This window comes from Amborella trichopoda, chromosome 4 (genome assembly GCF_054954075.1).
Source record: "Amborella trichopoda isolate Santa Cruz 75 chromosome 4, AtrichopodaSantaCruz75HAP2 v2.0, whole genome shotgun sequence".
Classification (NCBI taxonomy): domain Eukaryota; kingdom Viridiplantae; phylum Streptophyta; class Magnoliopsida; order Amborellales; family Amborellaceae; genus Amborella; species Amborella trichopoda.
The window spans coordinates 39,551,034-39,576,699 of NC_142339.1; the positions used below are offsets into that span (position 1 = coordinate 39,551,034).

The 25,666-nt window shown below is 36.4% G+C and overlaps 1 protein-coding gene and 1 long non-coding RNA gene across 2 annotated transcripts; one reads left to right on the forward strand and one right to left on the reverse strand.

Moving 5' to 3' along the window:
• Positions 1-2,596: 2,596 nt before the first annotated feature.
• On the reverse strand, positions 2,597-4,517 carry LOC110008461 (uncharacterized). Its single transcript, XR_002283371.2, has 2 exons — positions 3,973-4,517; positions 2,597-2,883 (listed from the first exon to the last, which is right to left on the reverse strand). It is a non-coding gene; the product is annotated as an uncharacterized LOC110008461 (long non-coding RNA).
• Positions 4,518-8,463: 3,946 nt separating this feature from the next.
• EMB2656 (ARM repeat superfamily protein) lies at positions 8,464-24,774 on the forward strand. The gene is made up of 12 exons (XM_006828366.4): positions 8,464-9,645; positions 14,620-14,823; positions 15,245-15,390; positions 15,489-15,757; positions 20,062-20,150; positions 21,007-21,154; positions 21,320-21,762; positions 22,175-22,689; positions 22,784-22,844; positions 23,194-23,475; positions 23,713-23,974; positions 24,119-24,774. The coding sequence occupies exons 1-12, from the start codon at positions 9,289-9,291 to the stop codon at positions 24,559-24,561; spliced, it is 3,219 nt and encodes a 1,072-aa protein (XP_006828429.4). The 5' UTR covers positions 8,464-9,288; the 3' UTR covers positions 24,562-24,774.
• Positions 24,775-25,666: the final 892 nt, after the last annotated feature.

Below are 25,666 nucleotides of genomic sequence, written 5' to 3' on the forward strand. Positions count from 1 at the left end.
GGAAGTGTGGTCCCTCATGGACCATACTATGCAAACAGTGTTTGCAGATACCAAACTGTGCCTGACGGTCGAGGCAATCGGTTGGAAAAAACCTATGTTACTTAGGTATAGAATATCAACCGATAAGGATTCTAATGGGTCACCCCTTGATGAGGTCAAAGTATGCTTGGATGAGTGAGCCGAGGGACTGTGTGACCCTTGTGTGTGATGGTGGCTTTCAGAGACGGGAGTCAAAGCCTCATCCATGTACCATCACATGACATGTATATCCATAGACCGTTTCGGGAAAGCAAGCCACCTTTCAGCGTGAAGCGTATGCATGTGCGAGAGATACCCTTATTCACCATAAGAGCTGTAGTCGCTTCAGGTCTAAGTGACATTGACTCTTCTTTAGGGGAGGACCTGAAATCTATAAACTGAGATTGCGACCCCTTGATTCATCGGCCAAACTTTGGTGACCCGCTAATGAGCCACTGCTGGGACTATGGGTCATAGGAAACACTAGGTCGGTTCAATAAAGCAAGTGTGGTCTGTAGTCCACAATTGAAGGTGAAGTGCCCCATGATTGTTGATTTAATTCCTAAGTTATATGGATCCATTTCTTATCAAATTAATTTAATTATGTTTGTTTTAAGATAAAATTTATTTTAGAATTATTATTTGAATTTTTATGAACATCTGGATATTTTATTTATGATATTTGGATTTGTAAAATTAAAGATATTAAATTTACAATGGTTTAAATATTCTAAAATTATTTTTAAATATAAAATAAAATTTCATGGGGGCCCATGTTCCAAAAGGTGGGGCCCATGTTCCAAAAGGTGGCACGCCCCACCCCTTATTCTCTCTTATCTTGTTTCTATTTTGATAAGATATGGTATGAGGTCAAAGGGAATCTTGAGGTTGGAAAATATTTGACTAACTATTGACTTAATATGTTTTGAAAGATTTTGTGGAAAGATTGAGTAGACTTGTGTTAAATTTATGGTATGCATAATATTTGATTAGATTTAATTTATTTAATTTCTATTGATGGGAAAATGGTTTAGAAAAGAGGGATAATGGTTTATGCAACTTCCACAATGTTGATGGCTCATTTATGAAATGGATGGCTCAGATCTCTCACCCCACACATCACTCTTGATCGACTGTCCATGTTCAATCTTACTTAAGAGGCAAACTATGAGAAATCCTAAACTTAATTTTACACTATAAATAAGGGTGTCCCCCCATTCTCTATACACAATCTATCTTCTCTCTCTTATCTCTCTCTAAGGGCACACCCCACTCTCTCTCCTCCCTCTCAGGACTTTGTCTCTCCTCCCTCGCAATACTTTCACTCTCGTCCCTTTAAAGTCTCCCTCTCTCTTTAAAGTCTCCCTCTCTCTCTAGAGACCGCTCTCTCATAGCTTATCTTTAGAGGGGCACACCCCAACCCTAGGCCACCACCTAAGTCTCTCTCTCATCTTGAATAGCCTAATGGTTGGGTAGTATGAGATATGCCAAAATAAGTCTTGGGGTTAAGATCTAAGTCCGATAAACTCTAAAAAGGTTCCATAGAATTAGTTTGGCCTAAACTTGCTTTCTCGATTTGAGATTGAAGCTGGATCGTCGATCCCGCATCATCGGATGGTGGTGACTCGGTGTGGGGTGTAATAAGCCCGGGTGAGGTAATCTCCGACACTCTTCTCTTTTATTTCTTGCAATCTTATCTTTTTATTCTCAAGCATAGTGCATAGTTATTTCAATGGCATCAAGTTTTAAGATTTTGGATTTATTGTTGTGTTGAGTTTATTTTGAAATATATGTTATTGTAATAAGACCACTTGTAATTGATATTTTACCAAAACAAAAGGGATGAATAAAAAAAATTTATTATTCCCTAGTAAAATATCGCATAGGTCTCTCTCTCTCTCTCTCTCTCTCTCTCTCTCTCTCTCTCTCTCTTTGTGCAAATCCCTCTACCCCTAGCCCTCATCTGAAGCCATCAGCTCTCATATCATTATGTCCTCGCTCTTCAAGCCCTTGAAGCTATTTTAGGTATGTTCTTTGTTGTTTTTAATTTTTCTCAGCAATCCAAAAGGGATTTGGAACGATGGGTTGTTGCAGAAGATTTTTTAGATGAAAGTTTTCTTTCTGATCTATAAATGGTGCATTTTTGGGTTTTTGGCTTCTTTTTCACCTGTTTTGGTTTCTTATCAATTTGGTTTCTCGCTCTTATGTTCCTTTGTTTCTCTGTGGTGCTCTGATTTTTTATGCTCTCTATAATGCTTTGATTTTTCATATAGCATCAGTAGCTCTGTAAATCTCTGCGATCACCATATTTTGACCAATTCCAATCGCCTTTGCTTCTCTCCACCTCCATGTCAATTATGTTCTTTGTACCCAGCTTTAGATCTATTTTATGGAACCATAAAGATGAAAGGAAATTCTAATTAGATAGTTATCGACTCATTTTAAGTCAAAATTATTCAAAAAAACTCTAGGGCTAGAATTAAAGACTTCTCAGTATCATACAAGTATCAGGCTTTAATTACTATTCGTTTAACACTTCTAATATTTCTAAGATGGTTATCTTCATCACAAACAACAATAGCAACAAAACCATGAACTAAAAAACATCTTAAGTGTGTTACCGATATACACATAAATCTTCTATCATCAATTAGCACCCCCATTCTCTCTTTACATTCTCATCTATATACACATCAAAAACTCTTATTATACAAATAATTGGCAAGCCATTATTCCTCATTCATATACATAAAATATTTAATATTCTCATAAAGATTAGTGCAACTAGCACGTTGCTGCAAATTTACAGAAAAATTGCAATATCCCCAATTGCCAAAATTTCATAACATCATCCACATCAAGCTCCTGTTAATTCATGCATGTAATGTTCATTGCCAAGTGCATAACACTCATTTATCTGACATAAATGAGTTCAAAATCAAAAAACAAAATGTAAAGTTCAATTAATGGTTTGAGAAATATTGAAATTCCCTCTACGAAAAATTTGCAAAAACCAAGAAAAATCTAAGTTCCAAATAATAATTTTAAAAATATATTGAAATTCTCACTATCAATTACAAAAGCCGCAAAAATATATAAATATAAACTATAGGAGTGATCATTATCATTTACTAAACTCAAAGTTAATAAGATTTAAATCTTTCAACAAAAAAATTAAATTTTCTATAAATGAGTATTTGAATGTTTTAACATACTAAAAAAATTTATGCATATTGTATAAGCAGAAAATATTAAACTTTATCCAACATGTCGCTACAAATTTACAAAAATTTTGCAACATCTCTGATCGCCACCATTTCAAAATCCATTTACCAAACACAATAGTTTTGGTATTTGCAATTTTTAGGAAAATTATTCAATTGGCTAAAATCTTTCCTTCCTTTTATTTTCTAGAGCTATTGGTTTGATTTCTTTTGTTTGCTAGGCATGATTTCAAACTAATTTAGCAAGTGGATTGAGATCTTAGATAATTTGTAGCCCAGTTCCAAAGTAAATAACAAAATTAAATCCACCAAATTGTTGATCTTGAATTGAGAATGATTCTTTTGTAGTTCACGCTAATCTGATCACCATTTATCCAAAAAATATTTTTCCCCAAAACAAAAAGTGATGGAAAAAAACTGCAAAATACATTCAATGATTGAACCCAAGGTTCTTTCAAAATTGTGAATTTGGCAGAATAAACATCGACCAAAAATTCAGGCAAGCAATGAATGCATGAACAATAACTTTATATGGAAGAAAATGTAAGGCAAAAAAAAAGAGAGAATAGCTCAGATGCACCAAAAATTTAATTTGCACAAAGAATCATCATTAGGGCAAAACAAATACCCAAAGAAATCACCAAGAAAAAAAGAAGAATACAGCAGCTCATATGTAACAAAATGATTGATTTAGGAAAAAAAATCTTCACAAAGGTAAAACAATAAATACCTAGAGAGATCGCTCCGAATTTCGAACTACGAAACACATAGTATATAGATGATGGCTTGCTTGAGGTGCTGGGGAAAGTCATCAAACTTTTCTCAAACTTTGCAATTCTTCCTTGACTTGGGTTAATTTCAAGTGGCAGCAAATGCTCAGGACCTTTCAAACCCTAGCCCTAATGCTTTCCTTCAATCTTCTCTATTTGTACCTCTCTCTCTCTACTTTTCTTCGATATGCTCTCCCGTTTCCTTCAATATTCTCTTTATACCCTCTCAGCCTTTTCACTCTCTGAGCTGCTGGGGCATTTTTAATCCTAACCCTAATGCTCATTCGATCTTCTCTCTCTGTGCCTCTCTCTCTGAAAGGGTCTGTCCTGGCCAGAGCTATCAATCTGTTGAACATGATGATGGAGAGAGAAATGTCAAAGAAGAATAGAGGGAGAATTTGGAGGGAAATTGAAAAGAGAATTGGGGCTTTCTGTTTTACGTTTTCTCGTATCACCTTTCCTTTTTTCAGTATGCACTGTCCTTATTTGACGGTGAAAAAGGTTGCAAGCTTGGAATACGGTTGTAATCTTATTAAAACTTTTCCCTTATTTAAAAGACTATTTTAGAGTGTTTGTTGCATGATACGAATTTATCTCAATATTTAGTCTTAATCTTCAGTAAGCTTTTAAAAAAAAAATAGAAGGCTACATTTTTTATTTTTGAAGCTTTTTTTTTGGAAAATATGAGGACTAGATGATTGTTGGTTTCTTTTAGGAAGTTGATGTCGTCTTTTTATATATATATATATGAATAAGTTGGATAAGGACATGGTTCACGTGATATGGAAACCACCTATTCGGATTAATGTTGAAGTGGTAGAAGTCCTTTTTTTCTTTTGTGGGGAGTTTTAGAAAGCAAGTTGTAAGTGCATAAAAGGGAAGCACATGTAATTTATGAGAGGATGGCTTTTGATTTGAATAAAAACATTTGAGGTAAGAAAAGAAGGGCAAGTTTTTTATGCTTCCCCTACAATATGAAACTTCTATACTTCCCCATGTTTAACCGCCCATTCTAAGTGGACTGCTTAGATTGCCCCAATCACAATGTCACCCTTTATACTATTTTATTTTTAATATTTTCTATACAAATCATTTTGACACTAAAATTTGGGCATCTCATTCTTTCTTGAAGTCGCACCTATAAAAAATATAAAAGAATTATTTCCAATAATATAAAATGACTAAAATGCCTCTAAAAGTTTCAAAGGTATTTTGGTATTGTATTTTATCAAAAATATTTTTAAAATATTTTATTTAGATGCGCCCCATTGAGATGATGCCACATATCAAATTTCATGTTCATATAGTTAGTAGAAAAAAAAATTAAAAACAAATATTCTGAGGCGTCGGATCTAGATTAAATGGTTAGTGACTCACTAGATCTAAATTGGACGGCTGGATTAAGGAGGAAGTATATATATCTTTTATGCCGTATGGGAAGCATATAAACCTTTTCCGAAAAAGAAGGAAGAGTTGAGTCTCTTATTTACTCTTGATGGTATGTGAGGAGGTCTCGACTCCCCGTATTTGATGTAATCCTATGTACTATCAAAATTGGGTTTTTGATAGTGGAGCCACACATTACATGTGCCTGTACAAATCATGGTTTGATGCATATGAGTCACATGAGAGCGGTATAGTATTAATGGGAAATAATTCAATGAGTAAGACGATCGAAATGCGCACGATTCACATAAAGATGTATGATGGGATGATTTATACACTTGAAAATGTGAGGCATGTGCCAAATTTCACTTTTTTTTTTAGATATGGAATACTACAAATTTATCGGGCAAGGTGGAGTTTTCAAAGTTTCAAATGGGGCTCTAGTTATGATGACGGAGTCCGGAAAAGAAACTTGTATAAGTTATTATGGAGCACAGTTATAAGTGAAAGGTAAATTTGGTTGTAGATAAAGATAAAGCTTAAAAGGAGGTACATGATTTGGCAATGGAAAATCGTGGAAGTATAAAGTAAGGTCTTGATAAGGATAGTCATCAAGGTGGAGAGATTGAAAATTTTGATTTTTTATAAGGGGGTGTGAGCCGAAACACCACATGAATTTCCTTTAGGCCAATATTCAAAATTTGGTGACAGAAGGGTTGATGTGATTAGAGTGTTGCATGATACTCAATTTTATTTTATTTTGTTAACATTAACGCATGACTTTTATTTACTATAAACCAACGATGTTACAAGGGAAACAAAATACATAAAGGTACATCATACAAAATTGGTAATCACCAATGAGGATTGAAAGGCATTGCCCTTGGCTAAAGAATCAAGCTTCAACGTTTGTTTCACGGTAACAATGGCATATTTCAACCTCAAGTGACTGAAGAATGTCACCAATTTCATAAAAAAAGGAAGAGAGTCTTCGAGGAACTCTCGCTTCTCTTTTACACCATACTATAATATCTGTTGAATCCCCTTCATTAACATTTCCTCCATCAAATTTTAAAAGCAATTTAATTCCCTTCGATAGACCTCTAGCTTATGCTTCATTAACTGTTGTATTACCACAAGGACCAGATTAAGACAATAAGATCTTCCCAAGATGATCTCTGATAAGCCCCCCAAAACCCATTGTTATTGGATTTCCAAAGGAATTGCCATCAAAGTTGAGTTTATAGGTGTTTAAAGGAGGCATGATCCATCTTGCACGCTGGATTGCTCTACAACTATGAAGATTAGCTATTTCATAAGCATGATACTCAATTGTTGATTTTGATTATTGTCATGATTTATATGAATTTTGTCACTTCACTTGTTTATTGCTCTCTTGATTGGTTTGTGTTTAGCCTATAAAAAAAATGTTGGGATGGAATGAAATGGTTACTTCAAAATTTGATAAGTATGGGTATGCATTACCAAGGTTTTGAGCACAAAAAAGACTTTGTAGGAAAGACTTATGCAAGGAATCTCGCTTATATGAGATCAAGCATTGGTTATACTTATAGGTGTGTAGAAAATTATCCACTTAAGAGTATGTATGAAGGTAAGATGGCCTCAAGAACTCAATGATGAGATTATTGAAGGTGGAGTTCGAATAAGAAGAACAAACACGAAGGAAGATGAGCAAGGCATGCTCATAGCGGTTATTAGGCTAGAGAGCTTACGACATTGCTTAAGTTCACTAAGTTATTCAAAAAAAGGAAATAACTTGATATTGTTGGCTAGACAAGGGTTTGATTTTACATCAAGTGGAAATTGTTGGGATGTAATGCCAAAATCACTCCCATATGGCATTCCTTCTTTCATGAGGAGTATTTCATTACAAAAAATAAGCCTTTTATGGAGGCCCATAAAAGGCATTTTTGGAGAAAAAGAAGAAGAAGAAGTGTAGAGAAATTTTGGGAGATAGATATTGGCGGTTTTTGCAAGAACCTTAGTACCATTTGGTATTGTATTGGGCTGATTATTCATTGGTATTTTTTCTGTGTTGCGAACTTAGTTGATGGTGATGAAGATATGAGTCGGTTGATGTTAATATTGTAGTAGAAAATATCGATTTGAATTTTCTTTGTCATTTTGTATGAGGTAATCTCTACAAAACACCAAAATTTTGTAAAATTCTTCCATTAATGGTGAATGCATCATTGCCTCTTACAAGTGGATTTAACCAATTTTTGAGTGAACAATGTAAATGTGTGTGCCTTTGACTTTTTTATTTATGTTGTGGTTTGGTGATTTTTCATTTTACTTGTTTTACTTGTTTTTATATTTTTTTCAAATATATTCAACACATTGTTATTTTTGGGTATTTTGTTTGCGTGGTGGAATCATTGTTGTAGAGTGCTCGCCACATCATATTGGAATTTGGATTATCCCGATTTGCCAACAAGTGACCAAAAATACCCTACTTAAAAAAATGCTCCTTATACAAAAGAATGGTATATAAGTGTCCAAAATTTGTTGAGTACAATTATTATAAAATACTCTATAGTGTGAACACTCTAACATAACCTTAAAATATATAGTTATATAATTATTATAACTATATATAATTATTATATGTAATAATTTTTTTTTGTTATATATATATATATTAATTTCATATATATTATTTAGGACATGGTTTCTATGAGTCTAGGTAGAAATGAGTCCCCTCTTAAATAATCTATTTTGAGATGGATTTTTGGACTTAACTTTTAAGGACATGTAATCTCTAACATGAAGATCATGAATATGAAAAAATTAATAAATTTTAAAAATTTAAAATACTAATTCTATTAAAAAATATTTTGACAGATAGTTTCAATTGTTTTTAGATGGACCACCTATTTGCATCCATATTTAAAATGGATGCTTTATACTTGGGGACCGCATAGTCTACATAAAATAATTTTGTTATTAATTATTATAAAAGTAATGATCCTAAGAGACATTCCCACACCCATGTTACCCATGTGTGTAGAACTTTAAAAAGGTCATCATTAAATTTGGTACATATCTTTAGAAAAGTTATCATATGGATATGAGATTTGACTTTTCTAAAAATCTATACCAAATTTAATAATGATCATTTGGAATCCTACATACATGCGTATAGGAAGGTCTCGTATGATCATGACTCCCAATATAATTATTACAGCTCAAAAGTTTGATTTAAACAGGGTGCCACGATCTTTCCCGCCTCTACATTTAAACAAAAAATTTATAGAGCGCTGAAAAACCCTTGAAGAATGGGACTGAATAAATTTTGTTAATATCTCCTGCAAAGTTTTCTGGGGCTCTGGAAGTTTGCCACTGTTAAAGTGGATCCATTGCCGTGAATGACTGGAGTTCAGGGCCATCCATTTGGGTTCTATGCGATTTGAGTGCCTTTCCAAATTTCTAGGGTTTCAAGTTTCTCTGATATTCTTCGTTTGATAATTTTGGATAACAAGGAATTGGGATCCGAGTTGTTAATCCTTGACGTTTCAAGCGATGCATTGGCTCTGCTTATTTCTAGGGTTTTACTTTTTAGGGGGTTTTTATTTTTAGTGTGAATATCTGGGGTTCCAAACTGTAATGGATGCACTTCCTGAATTTCCTGTTATCTGAAATCTGTGATTCTGCTTGAAGTTACATCCTTATTCATAGAAAGGTGTATTTTTTGTGCATCCTGCTGCTCAGAGGGCTATGGAAATGGAGAATTGATCTACGTTTCTGAAATTTCCTGGGTTTCAGTGAATGTTTTAAATCTAGGGCTCTACATCGTGGACGCGAGAACCTGTGCCCCTTATTGACCATCTGCAGTTTCGGTCAACTTTTGGTTTTCAATAGTTTTCACCATGGCGAAGAAAGCACAGGACTTGTCACTGATGATTGCTAAGGTTTTTAACGAGTGTCAGGAGTCTAATGCCATTCATGCCCGAAAAATGAAGGAGTTGATGGCCCTTCGGGCCTCATCTCCAGGGAGGTTTGTAGAGCCATATTGGAAAACCCTAAGGCCTCTTTTCCTTGCCCAGAAAAGGGTTTTGGGCACTGAAAGGCTTGTTAAGTTTTTAGCAGGTTTTGCAGCTTACAGGGATGAGAAGAATGCACAAGATTCCGATGCCTTTTTAGAAGAATTCTTGAAGATGTTGCTTTCACTCTCCTCTGCATCACACAAGACCATTAGGTTTCGATCTTGCCAGATCATCTCTGAGGTCAGATACTTTTCAAAGTTTGAGTTTTTGCAATTTTGTCTGTTATTTTTTATTTTAAATATTACTGTGATAGTGGATTTTATAGCCTAGGAAACAGTATAACTGACACTTGCGTTGGCCAAACATTCTCATTTCTCAGATAAGATGTTAAATTGATTTTTTTTTGCTTGCATCACAATATATGATGTGGCATGTGTGTTTTACTGAAGCTGAACCATTGCAGTATTGGATCCTTTCTTGACTGTTTTTCTGTTAAATCAGGACACTTAGCTTACCAAAAAAAAATCAGGGAATTTGCAGTGTGTTCAATTTTTCTTATCAAAACTGAAATTTTTTACGTATTTGATTAATTTCTCTGTGATGTTGTTGTGATATTGAATTCAAATAAACTATGAAATAGAAATTGACATTAAATGTGCTAAAGTGAGAAACATCCTATCTCGATGTGAGAGTCCTCTTTGAGTTTTCACACAAAAAGTTTTCTTCCCTTCTCCCTCTTGCCCCCAAAGTTTTAATCTCCTTATTTCCACATAAAACTTGAAATTTAAATTCCTAAAAGCTTCCAAACTACCTAGCCCAAATTTAAAATTTAAATCCCTGCTTACTTGGCCTCCTCTCTCAAAATTCCATACTCTTTGCAGACCAACCTTGCCCTAAAGGCTGGAAATCTGGAACTTCCCACGTGGCATTTTCATGTGGCTGAAGTTGTACTATACCCTCTTCTGAGACTAGTGGTAATTCATCATGATTCTCAACATGCTGCCTGAACTTGTTCTTGAGGCAAAATAAATGTAAAACAAGGTGAATTTTGGAATTTATAGGACTGATGAACTAGTATGCTACTGGCCAAATAGGTGGAACGATTCCATACGGTCCATTGAACCTTGGAGAGTTCTTCATAAATTCTAGTAGAGGCACTCTTGATTGTGTATTAGATTGTAACCTCAAAAACATCCAATCTCCTTCTTTGGCTTCATGTTCAGTCTTGTACTCTTGTGGTTATCTGCATTTTGCTTCATATGAAATTGAGCAGCTTGCAAGTTTGTTTCGAGTAGTTGTAATAGCTCATTAGTTATTGCCCAAGTTGCTCGTAAAGATAACATCCCTATCACTAATGTGGGCATTCCGTACAATTTAGAGATCTGATCTACAAATGTTTGTGCTATTGTGGCCGCGGCTCGGAGGGCAAAAATGTGCATATTTGGTCAAGCAATCATCCTTCACCATGATTGTATTCTTCCCAAATGAAACAAGTAATCCTTCAATGAAATCCATGGAAATGTCTGATCATACTTGTTTGGGTATTGGCTATGGTTGCAACCCTCCCGGACTTGCAACATTTTCTCCTTTCACATATTTATTACTTCTCTTTCCATCCTTACAATAAAAAGATCGGGCTGGCTGTCTCAATGTGCTTAGGTAACTCGAACGCCTGATTGCTAGAGAATCATGGAATTCGCTGGGAAGGGCCTTTTTTTAGCCTTGAGTTTTTCATATGAATAAGTATTTATTGATAATGGTTCTCAATGACATCTATTATGGTATTGTCACCCCTTTTTCTTGCCGGACCTCGTTTAACCCTTTGAATTGGGACATGGTGATTGCTCTTTAAATTGTTGGGATAATGCATCAGCCACCTCATTTTCATCTCCTCGCTGATTATAAGCTCAACATCATATCACGATAACTTTGAGTGCCACTTTTGCTGCTGCAAAGAAGTTATCCTTTGCCCTTATTATGTACTTGAGGTGGCGATGGTTTGTTCAATCTTAAGGTATTAGTGCGAGCATCTCTTTGTCATATGGAGAGAGAGAGAGAGAGAGAGAGAGAGAGAGAGAGAGAGAGAGAGAGAGAGAGAGAGAGAGAGGATCTAGTGGCCTTAGGAGGGTCGGCTGTTGTCCCTAAGGCCTCTATGACCATATCTCCTTCATGCCCCTCGAGCTCAACATCATCATCCAACCACTCCATAGCATTATCCATATTTTTTGATTTGAGGGGGTCTTTCTTATCTCTCTTAGCAAACCTCTCCTTCAAGTATTGATTATATTTGGTATAGACTAGGTCATTGAGCACCTTTTATTCAAGCTGGTTCCCTTTGTTTGTATGAATCTAATAAAATTAAATGAAACTAACTAATATAAATATATAATATAAGGACCCACATATATAGAAATGCGGGCCTATTAATGAATCTATTTTTGAGATGGAGTTTTGGACTTAATTTTTAAGGACATATAATCTCTATATGGAGATCATGAATATGAAAAAATAAGTAAATTCTAGAAACTAGAAATAATAATTCTAGTAAGAAAACGTTTGGACCGTTAGTTTCCATTTTTTTAGATGGAACACCTACTTGCATCCATCATTAAGATGGATGTTTTACACTTTTTGGACCGCATATGTAGTCATGCGGTCCAGTCGCATGAAACAATTTTCCATAATATATTACCACAAAGCTACAAATTTACAACTGACATAATAATCAGTAATTAGTAACTAACTAGTAACTGCTAAAGTATTAATACAAATTAGTAAATTTCAATTTGCAAACTAATAAAGTAGACTAAATTACCATCTCAAAAGTCCTCCAAATCCGCTCATAGTGGGACGAGGTAGTGGTTAGGCTCAAGATCCGAATGGTCAATGTTTTGTAAATTTGGAGCACTACACCCATGTTGGCTCCACAAATTGATTGCAAATTGATTATGAATTACAATTATTAATTATATATTAATATATGAAATATATATTATAGAAAACAAACAACAAACATGAAATGAAACTTGAACTTGAGGAACTTAAAAATATTATTACCTAGATCAATTTTGGCCCATTGCCTTACCACCATTGGACTCTTAAAAGACTTTAATCTGCACTTGTAAATTATTAGCTCATCAACACATATTATGTTGTGGTTCGGAGTAGGGACTAACACATCTACGCACTTATTAAATCTAGTCATAATTGTGTCATTTGTGTGTGCATCCTTATCGGCATAAAAAAAGCTGGGTTAAAAAAATAACTAGCTGCATGCAATGGACGATGTAGCTGCCTATACCATGCAATTTTTATGTAAAGGATTTGGGTTATAGCCATATTTCTATCCTAGATCACCACTTCTATTAGATTCTGAAGAAGACAACTCAAAATAATAAAAGCAATCTAAAAAATAAAATTTTTCACTAACTTTGATTACTTGATCTCCAAACTTCCAACTTTGAGATGTTTTCTAAATATTAAAATCTTATAAAACCCCTCTAATTGACCTATGAAACGTCCAAAGCTAAATCTAATCTCAATGGGTGATGTTTAGATAGATTTCTCGTAATTTTGAGAAACCTTTTGATTCTATGGAAATCATAAAAATCTAGTTATTTGAAGTTTCTCTCTCTCTGAAATGAGCCATACTGGAGTTTAAGTTTGAAATGAACCCAAATCCCACATTTTCCCCCTCTTTTCATTAAAAAATCTGTCATCTTATTTTTAAAAAACAACCCAAAAAAGCCCCTCAACGAGAGGCATTTCTGCCCCTGGGCAATGGGCCCGCCTAGGCTGGTGCCCAAGTGCCTAGGTCGCCTCCTAGGGGAAGGCCACCTATATTTACCGCCTAGGCCTGAGCGAGGCGCCCAAGCCATCTGAACTGCCTAGGCGCTGGGCGGCAGCCGCCTGGGCACTGGGCGGTTTGCCTTTCCGAACAATGGTCCACATCTTTCTATGTCCAATTTTTCTTATAGATTCTTAGATTAATTGCGTAATCAGTCGCAAGTGGTCTTTTTTCTCAAGCCCAGAAGAATATTGTTGTTTGACTTTTGAAATTTGTAGAGGAAACTATCTTTTTGCAGAGATAACCATATTAGGAAAGGAACTGGTTGACATGAAAAGTTTCCCTAGGATGGGCATTTTTTATATGTAAAGTTGAAGATTCTGGATTTGGGAAAGGGGTTTGGGTTGTGGTGGTAGCACCCCACACCCTAGTCACCACGTTGTAGTTTCCATTCTCATCACTAGCACAACCCCACTAATACTTCAGAAAGCTAACTGCTAATCTATTTGAGAAAATGGGTAGGGGCTTGTCTTCCCCAATGAATTACCCAAAAAAAAAGTATCAAAGAATATATAAGAAAAGTATACATGTAACAATTATGAAGAGATTATGTACATATCCAAGTCCATGACAATGAGAATTTGTAAAAGCTAATCTGATTTATATAAAAAACAATAAAATTAGTCCAAATCTGATTTATATAAAAAATAATAAAATTAAAATACGTGATACGCTATCTAGAACCTCTTCTTAAAATATAAAATATTTAAGATATTATTAAATATCTGTAAAATAGCATCTTTGATATATTGACACGTACAAAGAATAAGGACACCGTGTCCTTGATACACAGGAATCAACCGCTGATACCCTTTCCCGTAATTTCCAAGAGACCATGGACTTTTTTGTTCACCAAAATATGCCAAGAAAAGGGGTTTCTTTTTTTTTTTTTTGGGGGGGGGGGGGGGGGGGGGGGGGGGATTTGGGGGTTTGTGTGACGTGTTGGCTGCGCGTGCATGTTAGTTTTGAGGTGCCCCAGCCTTTATATTTATATGGTGTTAAAGTGTGTATATTCATGCATATGTATATGGCTTATATGCATTCTTCCGATAACCTATATGTTTTACAATTAAAGTTTATATTTAATCAATTGACATAAAAAATTTGATTCTAAAAATCCAAAGTTTGGAAGTAATTAGGTAATGTTGTATCACATTTCACACATATAACACAACTTCAAAGAATTCAAATATAAAGATATTTAACCAAAAATGACAAAACCTTTGTTGCTGGATCTGCGATCCTCGATGTTTTGTATGAATTGTATGGATCTTGAGCTTTGAATCATCCAAAATCTCTTCTCATTAAGCAGAGCTTTTTGATACATTGCATGTACTTTTCTATGCTTAAAATGTTCCCCTTTGTAGATCATAATGCGATTGCCAGACGATGCGGAAGTAAGCAATGATGTCTGGGATGAAGTGATAGATTGCATGAAACAACGGATGCAGGATAAGGTTCCAACTGTTAGGGCTTTTGCAGTTCGTGCCTTAGCACGCTTTGCAAGCGATTCAGAGAATGAAGACATAGTTGATCTATACCGGCAGGTTCTGGCTGGTGAGCATAATGCAGTAAGTATCTGCCAATTTTTTAAAAAATACTTTGTGTGGACCGGTGATTTTGGAGTTAATGATATGCATATGGACATTTCTGTGGCTACACATGCTGATCAATGCATCCCTTGGTGTGGTTGAAAGTTACTCTTTTGTAGTTGTTTCTCATGATCATTGGAAGCCTTTCATCATTATGTCCTTGTGGGACACAAATTTTCCTGCAAATTTGTTGTTCTTGTCATTTTTTGGACTTTTTAGTTTCAAGCATTTTCTCATTAGCCGATCCCAAACAATTGGGATAAAGCTTGGATGATGATGATGAGTTTGAAGTCTTTTCTCATGACATTGTATGTGATTCTAGTGCAACATTTCAGCATGCTAAGTTTTGTACCAATATGTTATTGACATACTAGTTGAACCTGTTATCGTATTTCTGTAGGAAGTTCGTAAAATGCTAGTCTTGTCCATGCCTCCATCAAAATTGACAGCGATGGATGTGATTGAACGTACACTTGATATCAGTGACTCTGTGCGCAACTCAGCATACATTGTCCTGGCAAAAAATTTCCCCCTTCAGAGCCTGAGGTAAGTTGTTATGGTTTCTACATTGTGTTCATGTTATTCATCTGTCATATTGTTTCGTATTTGTTGACCTGATGTTTTAACTGATTTATTCGTTGTAGCATCAAGCATCGAGCTATTATTCTTCAGAGGGGACTTGCTGACAGGTCCCTGTCAGTTACTAAAGAATGCCTGAAGATGTTGAAAGATTCATGGCTCACAAACAGTAGCCATGGTGATCCCATAAACCTTCTCAAATTTCTAGATGTGGAAACTTATGAATTGGTTGGAGAGGCTGTCATGGAGGAGCTTTTGAAAACTGGGATGGTGCCATTTCAGGATGGTCTATGTATTGATCAGTTTGTAATCCCAGTGCAAGTCACAAATAATGGTGGGTTGTTCTCAATTCTATGCTGTTGCAAATGATGTTCCTCTTGTGCATGCATATGCCATGAAGAAATTGTGACCAATAAATGCCGACAATTTATTTCTTGGCTTGGTGGGTTTTTTAAGTTTTTATTTATTTTCATTTTAGATAGATCCTTATTGTTTTCGGATGTATATGGCTGCGGCATTTGAAATATTCATTTCATGTGATATGATTTTTTGATGCAAAATTAGTAATTATAGGAGTAGAGAAGAGGAAGTAGTTAAGATTGATGGTCAGGATATACCAAAAAGAGCGCACTTTCGATGTTTTGGGTAAATAATCCAAGAAAATAGAGAGATTGAAGAAAATGTCGTACATAGAATTAGTGCTGGGTGGGCGAAGTGGAGATATGCAACCGGAATTTTATGTGATCTCCATATACCATTGAAGCATAAGGGAAAGTTCTATTGGACAATTGTAAGACTAGTTTTGTTCTATGGGATAGAATGTCGGGTGGTCAAAAAAAAATATACATGTAGAATGAGTGTAGCGGAGATGAGGATGTTGAGATGGATGAGTGGCAAGACAAGAAGGGATTAGAATGTGAGATGAATACATTCGAAAAAATTTAGGCGTAGCACCAATAGGCAATAAGATTAGAGAGAGTTGACTTAGGTGGGGCTGACCGTGTGTGGCACAGATCCAATACAACATTTGTTAGGAGGTGCAAGTTAGTTCAAGTGGAAGGCTCAAAAATGGTAAGGGGTAGGCTAAAAAAGGACAAGGGATAGACCCAAAAGGACATGGTTGGACGTAGTAAGAAAATATATGGGGACTTATGGCCTCGTTGAGGGTATGACCTTTAATAGAGCAGAATGGTGGATCAGGATTTGTGTAGTCGATCCCAATTAGTTGGGAAAAGGCTTTGATGATGATGATATCTTTTTTTTGCTAATATGCCTCTTTCCAGCATTTACTAGTGATTCATGATGTAAATGCTAAGGCATCTAATAATTTGAGATTGACAATCACAATTATGTTTTCTCGGTAACTCCTCATGGTTTTCGTGTTGGAAGTCTAGTTTGACTTTATGATCTTCATCAATGGCATCTTCTTTTCCTCTCATGCAGCTTGGGTAGAGCTTATGGGGGTGTGCCCTTCATTATGGTCCCCAAGTTCATTAGTGAAGACTCCACCTCGTCATGACATCACATAGGACCTATAGGCATAATTAGGGTGATTTCTTCTCTTTCATGAGTGTGTTTTACTTTAATGCATCACGGCCCATGTGGTATGCAGCCATGCGTTCCTATTTTTACTTGTTAGCTCAGATGTGTGTCATGTGCTTTGATTTGGCTTGAGTTCATGTTGATCTGTGCTGTGTGTTTTAATTTGGACCAAGTTTATAAATGGTATATGGAAATATTATTGGTTAAATTTTCACTTTAGAATGCCTTTAAGGGACCAATCAATGAGAGGGCAGCGCCCTTTCCTTTCATTCGTGCAAGGACCAGATATGTCATTCTCAAGTTTGTTAAGCAAGGACAATATCATCATTGTTAAGTGGGACCTCATGCTATGTATATATAATTTAGGGAGAGTTTGAGAAGTATTATGAGATTATTGAATCAATTTTGATTTCATAATTAATTCTTTTCTTAAGGTTGCCGTAACTAGATGTTTATTTCTGGGATGGGAAGGGACTACAAATTAAGGTTTAGCTTCTCTTGTTCTTGTGTTTCATGTTGGATGATTGAACTTGTTTTAGCTTTTGCTAGGGTGTAGAGAGATCATTGGGATTTTAGCTTCTTTAGCTTGTGTGTATGTGTAGAGAGATCATTGGGATTTTTTTCTTTTTTTACATTGTTCATCTAATGATAATAAAGGCATCTAAAAAAATTGGAAAAGAAAAAATCCTTCTTAGGCCTAGATGTAAACATCTTATCAAAATGGACAGCCTATGTTAATTGGGCTAAAAAAATACTTTCTAGGTTTTGTTTCAAAATTTTCTTTTTTGTAATTGTTCATTAGAATGAAAGAGTGTATAGTTCAAAATTTGGATCAAACAAATGGCCCTAACATGGTTTCTGAAGATTGTTGCATTATACAATGATACAACCGTCGCATGAAATCACTGCCCTTTAAATATATAATTTAAATTTTATGTATTATTTTTAATGCTTATTGAGATTGTCCCCCGCTTGGAATGCTTGGAGTTTCTGGCATGTATCAAGTGGTTTCCTAACTGCATTGTACGTTTGACTTCTATGGCAATGAATGCTTCAGTTCATGTGGACTTTGATCGTCACCTTGTTCTGTATGCTTGAAGCAACTTGTGTGAAGCTTTAGCCTTGTGAGACCCTAGAAGCTGCATTCCCGAGCCCTGATTATGGGTTGGTAAAGGCCCCATTATACTTCCATATGAGCCCTTTGTGCACACCTCTATGGATCTACAGCTAGTTGGGCTGAAGTTTAGCCAGCACCAATTTTCCCATCTTCAAATTTCCAGCCCTTCTTACCTTAGCCTCCCACTTTTTCATCTTCTACTGCAAATTTTCAACATGTTGCTAGTCCTTTTGACATGTGTACCATAGCTTTATTTTGGAGACTAAGTTGCTCTTTGAAAGGGTTGGAAATGGATCATCTCTCGTTCAGGCCATCATATATGTATTAATCTCCTCGGGTCTCTTTTGAAGATCCGCTTTGGCTTTACAGTAATTGGTTGTAATTTCACATGACTACTATTCTCTTAAGACCAGTTTAGGACCATAGCTCAACCAGCATGTAGAGTAATGTGTCCGTTTTGGCCATTTTCCTGAGATGGCCTTCATGATCCTTTCTGTGTTTTATGACTGTTATTGTTTTAGTTTAGGCTAAGGTTCACTCCATGTGATTTCCATATGTGATATGTTTCTCAAATCCTTTCATCCTGAAATCTTGAGGTGATGTTGGGTAAATGATGCCGTTCACCTTCTGAATATTTGGAAGGGTCCAGCCCAACAGAGTCCCAATGTTGCTAGCTCTCTTCAACCTGGCAGCTGGTGTTTTAGGGCCTCCTTTCCACATTATTCTTGATTCTTCTGATGGTAGGGCCGAACTGAAGGCTCAATTCCTGGGCGGCTCATGTGATGTCAATGAGCTTGAAGCATGCGATCCATGCGCAAAGGTTTTTATGACCTGGAAGATAAAAAAAGACATGTCTCCATGGATGCAGGAAATCCTGCAAAGGACTCTGTCAATTCTGCTAAGGAAGCTGAGGATAAGTGGCAGACCAACAGTGGTGATTAACAGTTAGCAGAAGCTGGATCTGTTCTTTGGAGGCATGTCATGGTGTGATCATGAGGGGATGTGGTTGATGCTTCACGTGCCAGCAACTAGGTTCTGGTTTGGCTATGGAATACTGAATTTAGCGATTCCCGCCAAGGGCATTAATAGACAACATGCCTAATTATGATTTGCATGATACATGTGATTTTTGACACAAGTCATACATATATATGTATAGCTTGTGGGTTATTTGTGTCCTTCATGGAGGATGTTCATTTAAATATTTGTACATTTTAGGAGGATGTAGGAATCATGTTTTGAGAGGCATTCCCCGATTTTTAACAGTCTACGGATATAAGGAGGAGCATTATGTTAATGGCAAATATGTAGCAAATGATTTTAATTTTGTTTACTTGGTTGCATCGAGTAGATGAGATTAGAGGCTCATATTTGTATGCAACAAATGACCTATGTTGGATACGATGAAAACATCTGTGTTTTGAACATAAAATTTATGTAGTAGCTGTCTACATAGCTGTATTTAGGCATCATATGTTTTGTGCATTTAATATAAACTCAGGTATGAAAACAACTAATTCCTATGTTATTGTACTTTTCATCAGAAGTTTCTTTGGAATTGCTTTTTTCATTATAGTAGTTGGAAGTCTTCTTTTGGGATATTTCCTATCGTTTCTTGTTCTCTTTTGAGGTTCAAACATGGATCTCAAACCTGCGTATTAGTTATGTTCATCATGTTCTGAATATGTCTCATGTGCTTCTGATTTGCTATATTTAATCATTTTGTTCATTGATGGTTGCACTTGCACTTTAAAGTATAAACTAAATACTTGCTTATATTTTAGTTCTCCTAGGTGGTATCTTCCTGGTTATGTTGCATCCTCCGTATTCTACATATGCAATGTCATCTGGCAGGCTGTAATTCAGAAAGCTAAATTTCATGTCCTTTGTCACAGCAACATAGCTAAGTAATTGCATTTAATATCTGTGGCTATGGCACTTGGTATAGTTTTTGTAACACAATGAAATATGCATATCAGGCAATGGCAGTAGAGGCATTCCACTAATTGAGGCAGAAGTTGCTCTTTACTGGAGAACTTTATGTGCACACTTGCAAACTGAAGCACAGGTAAGAAAAATTTTTTTTGTTTACCTTTTCCCCTTTTCGATGTGTCTTTGACAAGGTTACTGTACTAAAACAAGCAGGTATTGGGTGTATTATTCCATTTTGTGATCTTCAGTTTCTGACCCACTCCGATGTTCTTTTTTGGTTGGATGTCTTTCATGTATTTTCTTCTTGAAATAAGCTACCTTATCTCCCTTTTACATGTGGGGGCAATTTTTCCAGCATATATTGACCTACTCTGCTTTAGTTATCACTCTGTAGGAAGAATGACGGCTGGGGTTACCTGTTTCTCATTACAGCGAGGGCTAGTTGTATTGGGTCCTTGATCCTACTAGTGTACTTATTTGTTTAATTAATTCGACAGCTTACCATTGCTGTGCTCTTTATATTTTCTTTTGATACTTTCTATGGCAAAGGAATTCACTTTTGTTGATTTCCAGGTGGTTTTGAGATCTCAAAATTTATTCATCATCTCATAATCCGATCTGTAAATGTCTATGTGTGGTGGATATCAAGCTGACTGCAATGTCGATTGTTCAAAGAGATCTGTGATATCTATGGTTAAAGAATAATACAAATTTGAGCCCCCGCTATTGTTATTGTTTTGCTCAAAAGAAATGAAACTGCATAAAGGAATGCCCTGACTTTTGGAAAGTGCTGTGCTCCACCTTCTAGTATCCATGTTTTGTCACTTTCTTTTGTTCCTGGACAGCGAAGTTTATACCTTGGTCGTACTTTATAAGTCACATCGCTAGTAAAACATTCCCATTTATTATTAATCTAAATTATTGACCTCATAAAACGTTAGTTGAATTCTCCTTTCTTGTAGTTGTGTTTTATTTTGTAATTGGTTGTTTAGGCAAAAGGTAGTGATGCTGCAGCTACAGCAGGTGCAGAAGCAGCTGTATATGCGGCAGTAGCTTCAGACAATAATGACCTCTTAGAAAAACTTCTGCCTGCCACTGTTGCTGATTATGTTGATTTGGTTAAGGCACATCTCTTTGCCGGTAAGCTCAAACAACCATATGAGATGCTAGGAATCAATCAAATCTCCAGTGCATGTGCACGCACTGGTGTGTGCTCATGTGTATGCTTAACACTCTGTGTGCATGCATGTGTGTGCGTGTTTTTCTTGTTCCCCACTTTGTTATAATCCTTTTCTCTTTCTTCAGGACCAAATTATCGTTTCACTTCGAGGCAGCTTCTGTTGCTTGGTGTAATGCTAGACTTTTCTGATGCTTCAAATAGAAAAGTGGCTAGTGCTTTTATAAAAGAGCTATTGTATAGACCTCTCGAACATGAGGTTGATGAGGAGGACGGGACTAAAGTGCTCATAGGGGATGGTATAAATCTTGGTGGAGATAGAAATTGGGCAAGAGCAGTGTCTGATCTGGCAAGAAAAGTACATGCATCTGCTGGAGAATTTGAGGACGTGGTCATCAGTGTTGTTGAAGAGCTTGCTTGTCCATGTAGAGAGAGAGGTGCTGATTTTATGCAATGGATGCATTGTCTTGCAGTGACCGGCCTTCTCTTGGAAAACATCAAATCCTTCAAGAGCCTTCGTGGAAAACCTATTGAAGCTTCTGAAATACTTCACTCGTTACTGCTTCCAGCGGTTAGTTTATTTTAGTGTTATTGTTCCTTGTCTAATCATTTCTACTTTCTCTTTCTAGGCTTGAATTGTCATGCGTGAATCCATCTCCTTAGAAGTCTATACACATGAGTTTTATTTTTGTAGTTTGCTAAATGGTAGTTGTTTTTCATTTTGGGTATGCTTGATAAACCAATTTGAAAATGGAATAACATACTCCATAAGGTATGAGTTTCAGTATCATAAATGTTTGTTCATAAGAACAACCGCGAATCTGATGAATAACTCTTCGTGCTTTGTGAGGAGACATACATATATGTTGAGCTAATACTTGTATTTCTGTACCTAAGATTTTCTTTATCATAATTTCTTACCTCCCGGTGCACTATTAAAGTGAGGCTTATAAAGATTCCTTATCTTTACTCTTTAAGAACAGGCAAAACACATTCATATGGATGTTCGAAGGGTTGCTGTTAGATGTCTGGGCCTTTTTGGTTTAGCAGAGGGGAAGCCAAGCCATGAGATGGTTAAGCAATTGCGAATTTCTTTTATTAATGGTCCATCTTCAGTTAGCATCATAGCTGGAAAGGCTCTATTTGACCTTGCTATGTGGCACAGTCCTGAAGAAGTTGATAGGGCTGTAGGATTGGGTCTTTCGACACCATCTCCTGATGATAATGGGATTTCTCCCTCCGGAAATTCCTGTGATGGGGATGATGACTTGGGATTAGGGGTTGTAGATCTCTTGTATTCTGGATTCGACAGAGAACAATGGGACAATTGTTCAGATGCTGGAGATCATCAGACTGTTCGAGCTGTACTTGCTGAAGGGTTTGCAAAAATGTTACTTCAGAGCAAGAATTATCCAAGCATCTCTTCTTCTATGCATCCCTTAATTTTTGGGAAGCTTATCAAACTATACTTCAGTGAAGAAACCAAGGAGTTACACAGGTATTCATTCTTTACTTTCCCCCCGCACTCCTGCTATGCCTGTAGAATTCCTTTGCTTTTATCCTGAAAATGATGTAGTTGCCTTTTTTGTCAGGTTAAGGCAGTGCTTGTCTGTGTTCTTTGAGCAGTATCCTGCTCTCTCAGACGATCACAAGGCAAGTCGAGTTACTGTTTATGTGAGAAGGTGCAATGAAAAGAATGCCTGTGCCACTGCTTTATGCTGTCAAAGTTTTTGTCTTTTTTTTTTTGTTTGTTTTTTGTGGGTGGGGAGAGCATAATGTTTAATTGGAAAAGCCTGAAGTTCAACTTAACTACATTTCATACAGACAATATTGGGTAACTGAAAAAACTGCAGAATAGATAAGAATATAGAAATGAGACAATTACCATTATCATCTCTACGAAAACCAAATTTATACTTGTGTGTTTTGAGAATGGACTGTTTTACATTTCAGATTTGTGGTGGAAACTGCTATCTGATGGGTTTCTTTGGTCCTTATGCAGAGGAGCATCTCTGAGGCTTTTATTCCTACCATTCGTGCTGAGTGGCCTGGTGTTAATGGACAATCAGGTTCTCCTGTTATGGTATCTGCCCAAAGAAGACGTGCCACCCAAATGTCACATTTTATGCTTCAAATGATGCAGGCACCTTTGTACAAGTTCTTTGAAGAAGGCCAGGAAAACCAGTCTAATGAGAAAGACTCAAGTAGTCCTACAGACCTGAAGCTGGATACACTTGGACTTGAGAGTGGAGAGGAAGGGCTCGCTATCAGAATAGGGGTTGAGGTACTTTTGTCCTTTGTTCTTTCATACTTTTCTATTGGCTTGTGCTTCTGTTTCTTCTTCTTTTCCAGTGATTTTGAGGTTTTGGCATCCTAGAGAGAGAGAGAGAGAGAGAGAGAGAGAGAGAGAGAGTAGTTATTTCTGGATTATTTCTTGCATCTGCTACCAAGTGGTAGGGAGAAACTCAGTGTTTGAACCTTGAACTGCGTATGCTGATTATGTTGTATATATAAATCAAAGGTGGTGAGCTATCCAATAAAGAAGACGGCCGCAGGAAAATCATACCTGTCAGCATTGTGTAAGGCTGTGGTTCTGCTCCATTTCCGGCCCTCTGAACAGGAAGCAATTAAGTGTATGAGAAAACTGTTGGGCTGCATGGCTGAGTTGGTTCAAGTGGACAAATTACTTCTCAAGGAACTGAATGCATTAGCATCACACATTAAGGCTTTGGATGAACATCCAGATCAAGAACTCTCTCTTGATCGAACCAAGTTTATATTTGGTAAAAGTTCAATTTGATGGCTGTGTTATGTTTGGGGTATAGAGAGAGAGAGAGAGAGAGAGAGAGAGAGAGAGAGAGAGTGCTTTGTTTTTTTTTTTTTTTTTGGGGGGGGGGGAGGGGGAGTAACATTGGCTCTGTGTACAGGAAAGTTGGGTTTGGACGATAAATTTGACATTGAGGAGTTGTCCACATCAGCCCCTACACCAGTTGCACCCTCAACAAGAAGAACCACCACAAGAAGGCGGGTAAGGCCAGCTGTTTCATCCGATGATGAAGATGCTTCTCCACCTTGCCCGATGCCTGTCACCTCAGTAACAATAGCCACTCGTTCTCAGAGGGTGAGCAAAACTGCTGCAATGAGTAAGATGGCAGCTAAGAATTTGGAGTTAGAGGCGAGTGATGAAGAGTCAGATTTGACATCAGAAGAGACTGCAGATCGATCTGATTATGAGTTTGCATTCGAGGGACAGGGTAATGCTATTGATGAGAGAGAAAAAGTGAAGAAGAGAGAAAATGGGAGCCCTGTGAGTTCTCGAAGCCAAGCAAAGCATGTACTTGGAGCTGTTGCACAGAATGAGTTGGAGTAAAGCAAAAAGCTTCCTTTATATATATATAACGTGACTTCTGAGATTGGTTATCGTAGAAAGCATGCGCTTGGAGTCTGGTTTTTGATTTTCATGTAATCACTCGTGAAAAAACCTGTCAATCAAACATCATTCAGTCAAATGCTCTTGTAAAATCCCTTTAAAGGTTGTAATTTGATTCCTCATGGAAAGTAAATATATGTTGTGTTTTTTGCATTGTGCATTGACCGTTTATATTTGGGCAGCGGAGCTCATAGCCGGAATGAAAGTGGTTTTAAATTTCTTCTTCCATTAGAGGGTCTGGTCGTAATTGCTGTGACTAGCATCCATATTTGTTACTATGGCCTGCATGTTGGATGGGATTAAATAAAATCGGATAGTACATTGTCATATATTTGCCTAGATTTAAGCTGTTTCTCATTCCTTGTGTACTTTCTTTGCATGCCACTTGAATATCCATTATGAGACCAATTTTGTGGTATGAAGCAAAGTTTATAATATTATTATAAGAAGTACAACACCTGTTAGGAGATGTAAGTTAGTTCAAGTGGAAAGACTGAAAAAGACAAAGAGTAGCCCAAAAGGATGTTGGTGAAAGTAGTACGAAAAGATATAAAGACTTATGACCTCATTGATGAAACAACATTTAATAATAGAGAATCAAGATTCATGTAGCCGATCCAATTAATTGGAAAAAGGCTAAAGTGATGATGAAGAAACAAAGTTTGTAATATTATTATAATTAGAATTTAAATGAGTTGGATTGTGATGGAGGACAATGGGATTTAGAGGTGAAATTACTTGTTTGGGCAAGGCCTAGCGTTTTAAAATACAGACCAGTATAGTGGATTGTCCACCCACCAATCTTGATCCGGTTTGGGTTTGAACATCCTTTCGGCCACACATTCGCTAGAATGCCCATTTCAATTCTATAATGGAGTTTCTACATTATATATTATTTGAGTATTAAAATAGAGTTCCTATATTATATCTTATATTAATATTAAATCATTGATTCAGACTAAGAACCAACGCAATGATGAAAGGCTCTTGGCCTGGATTAGCAAATCTCAACCGGAATGGCATTTCCAATTCAGATCGGTGAATT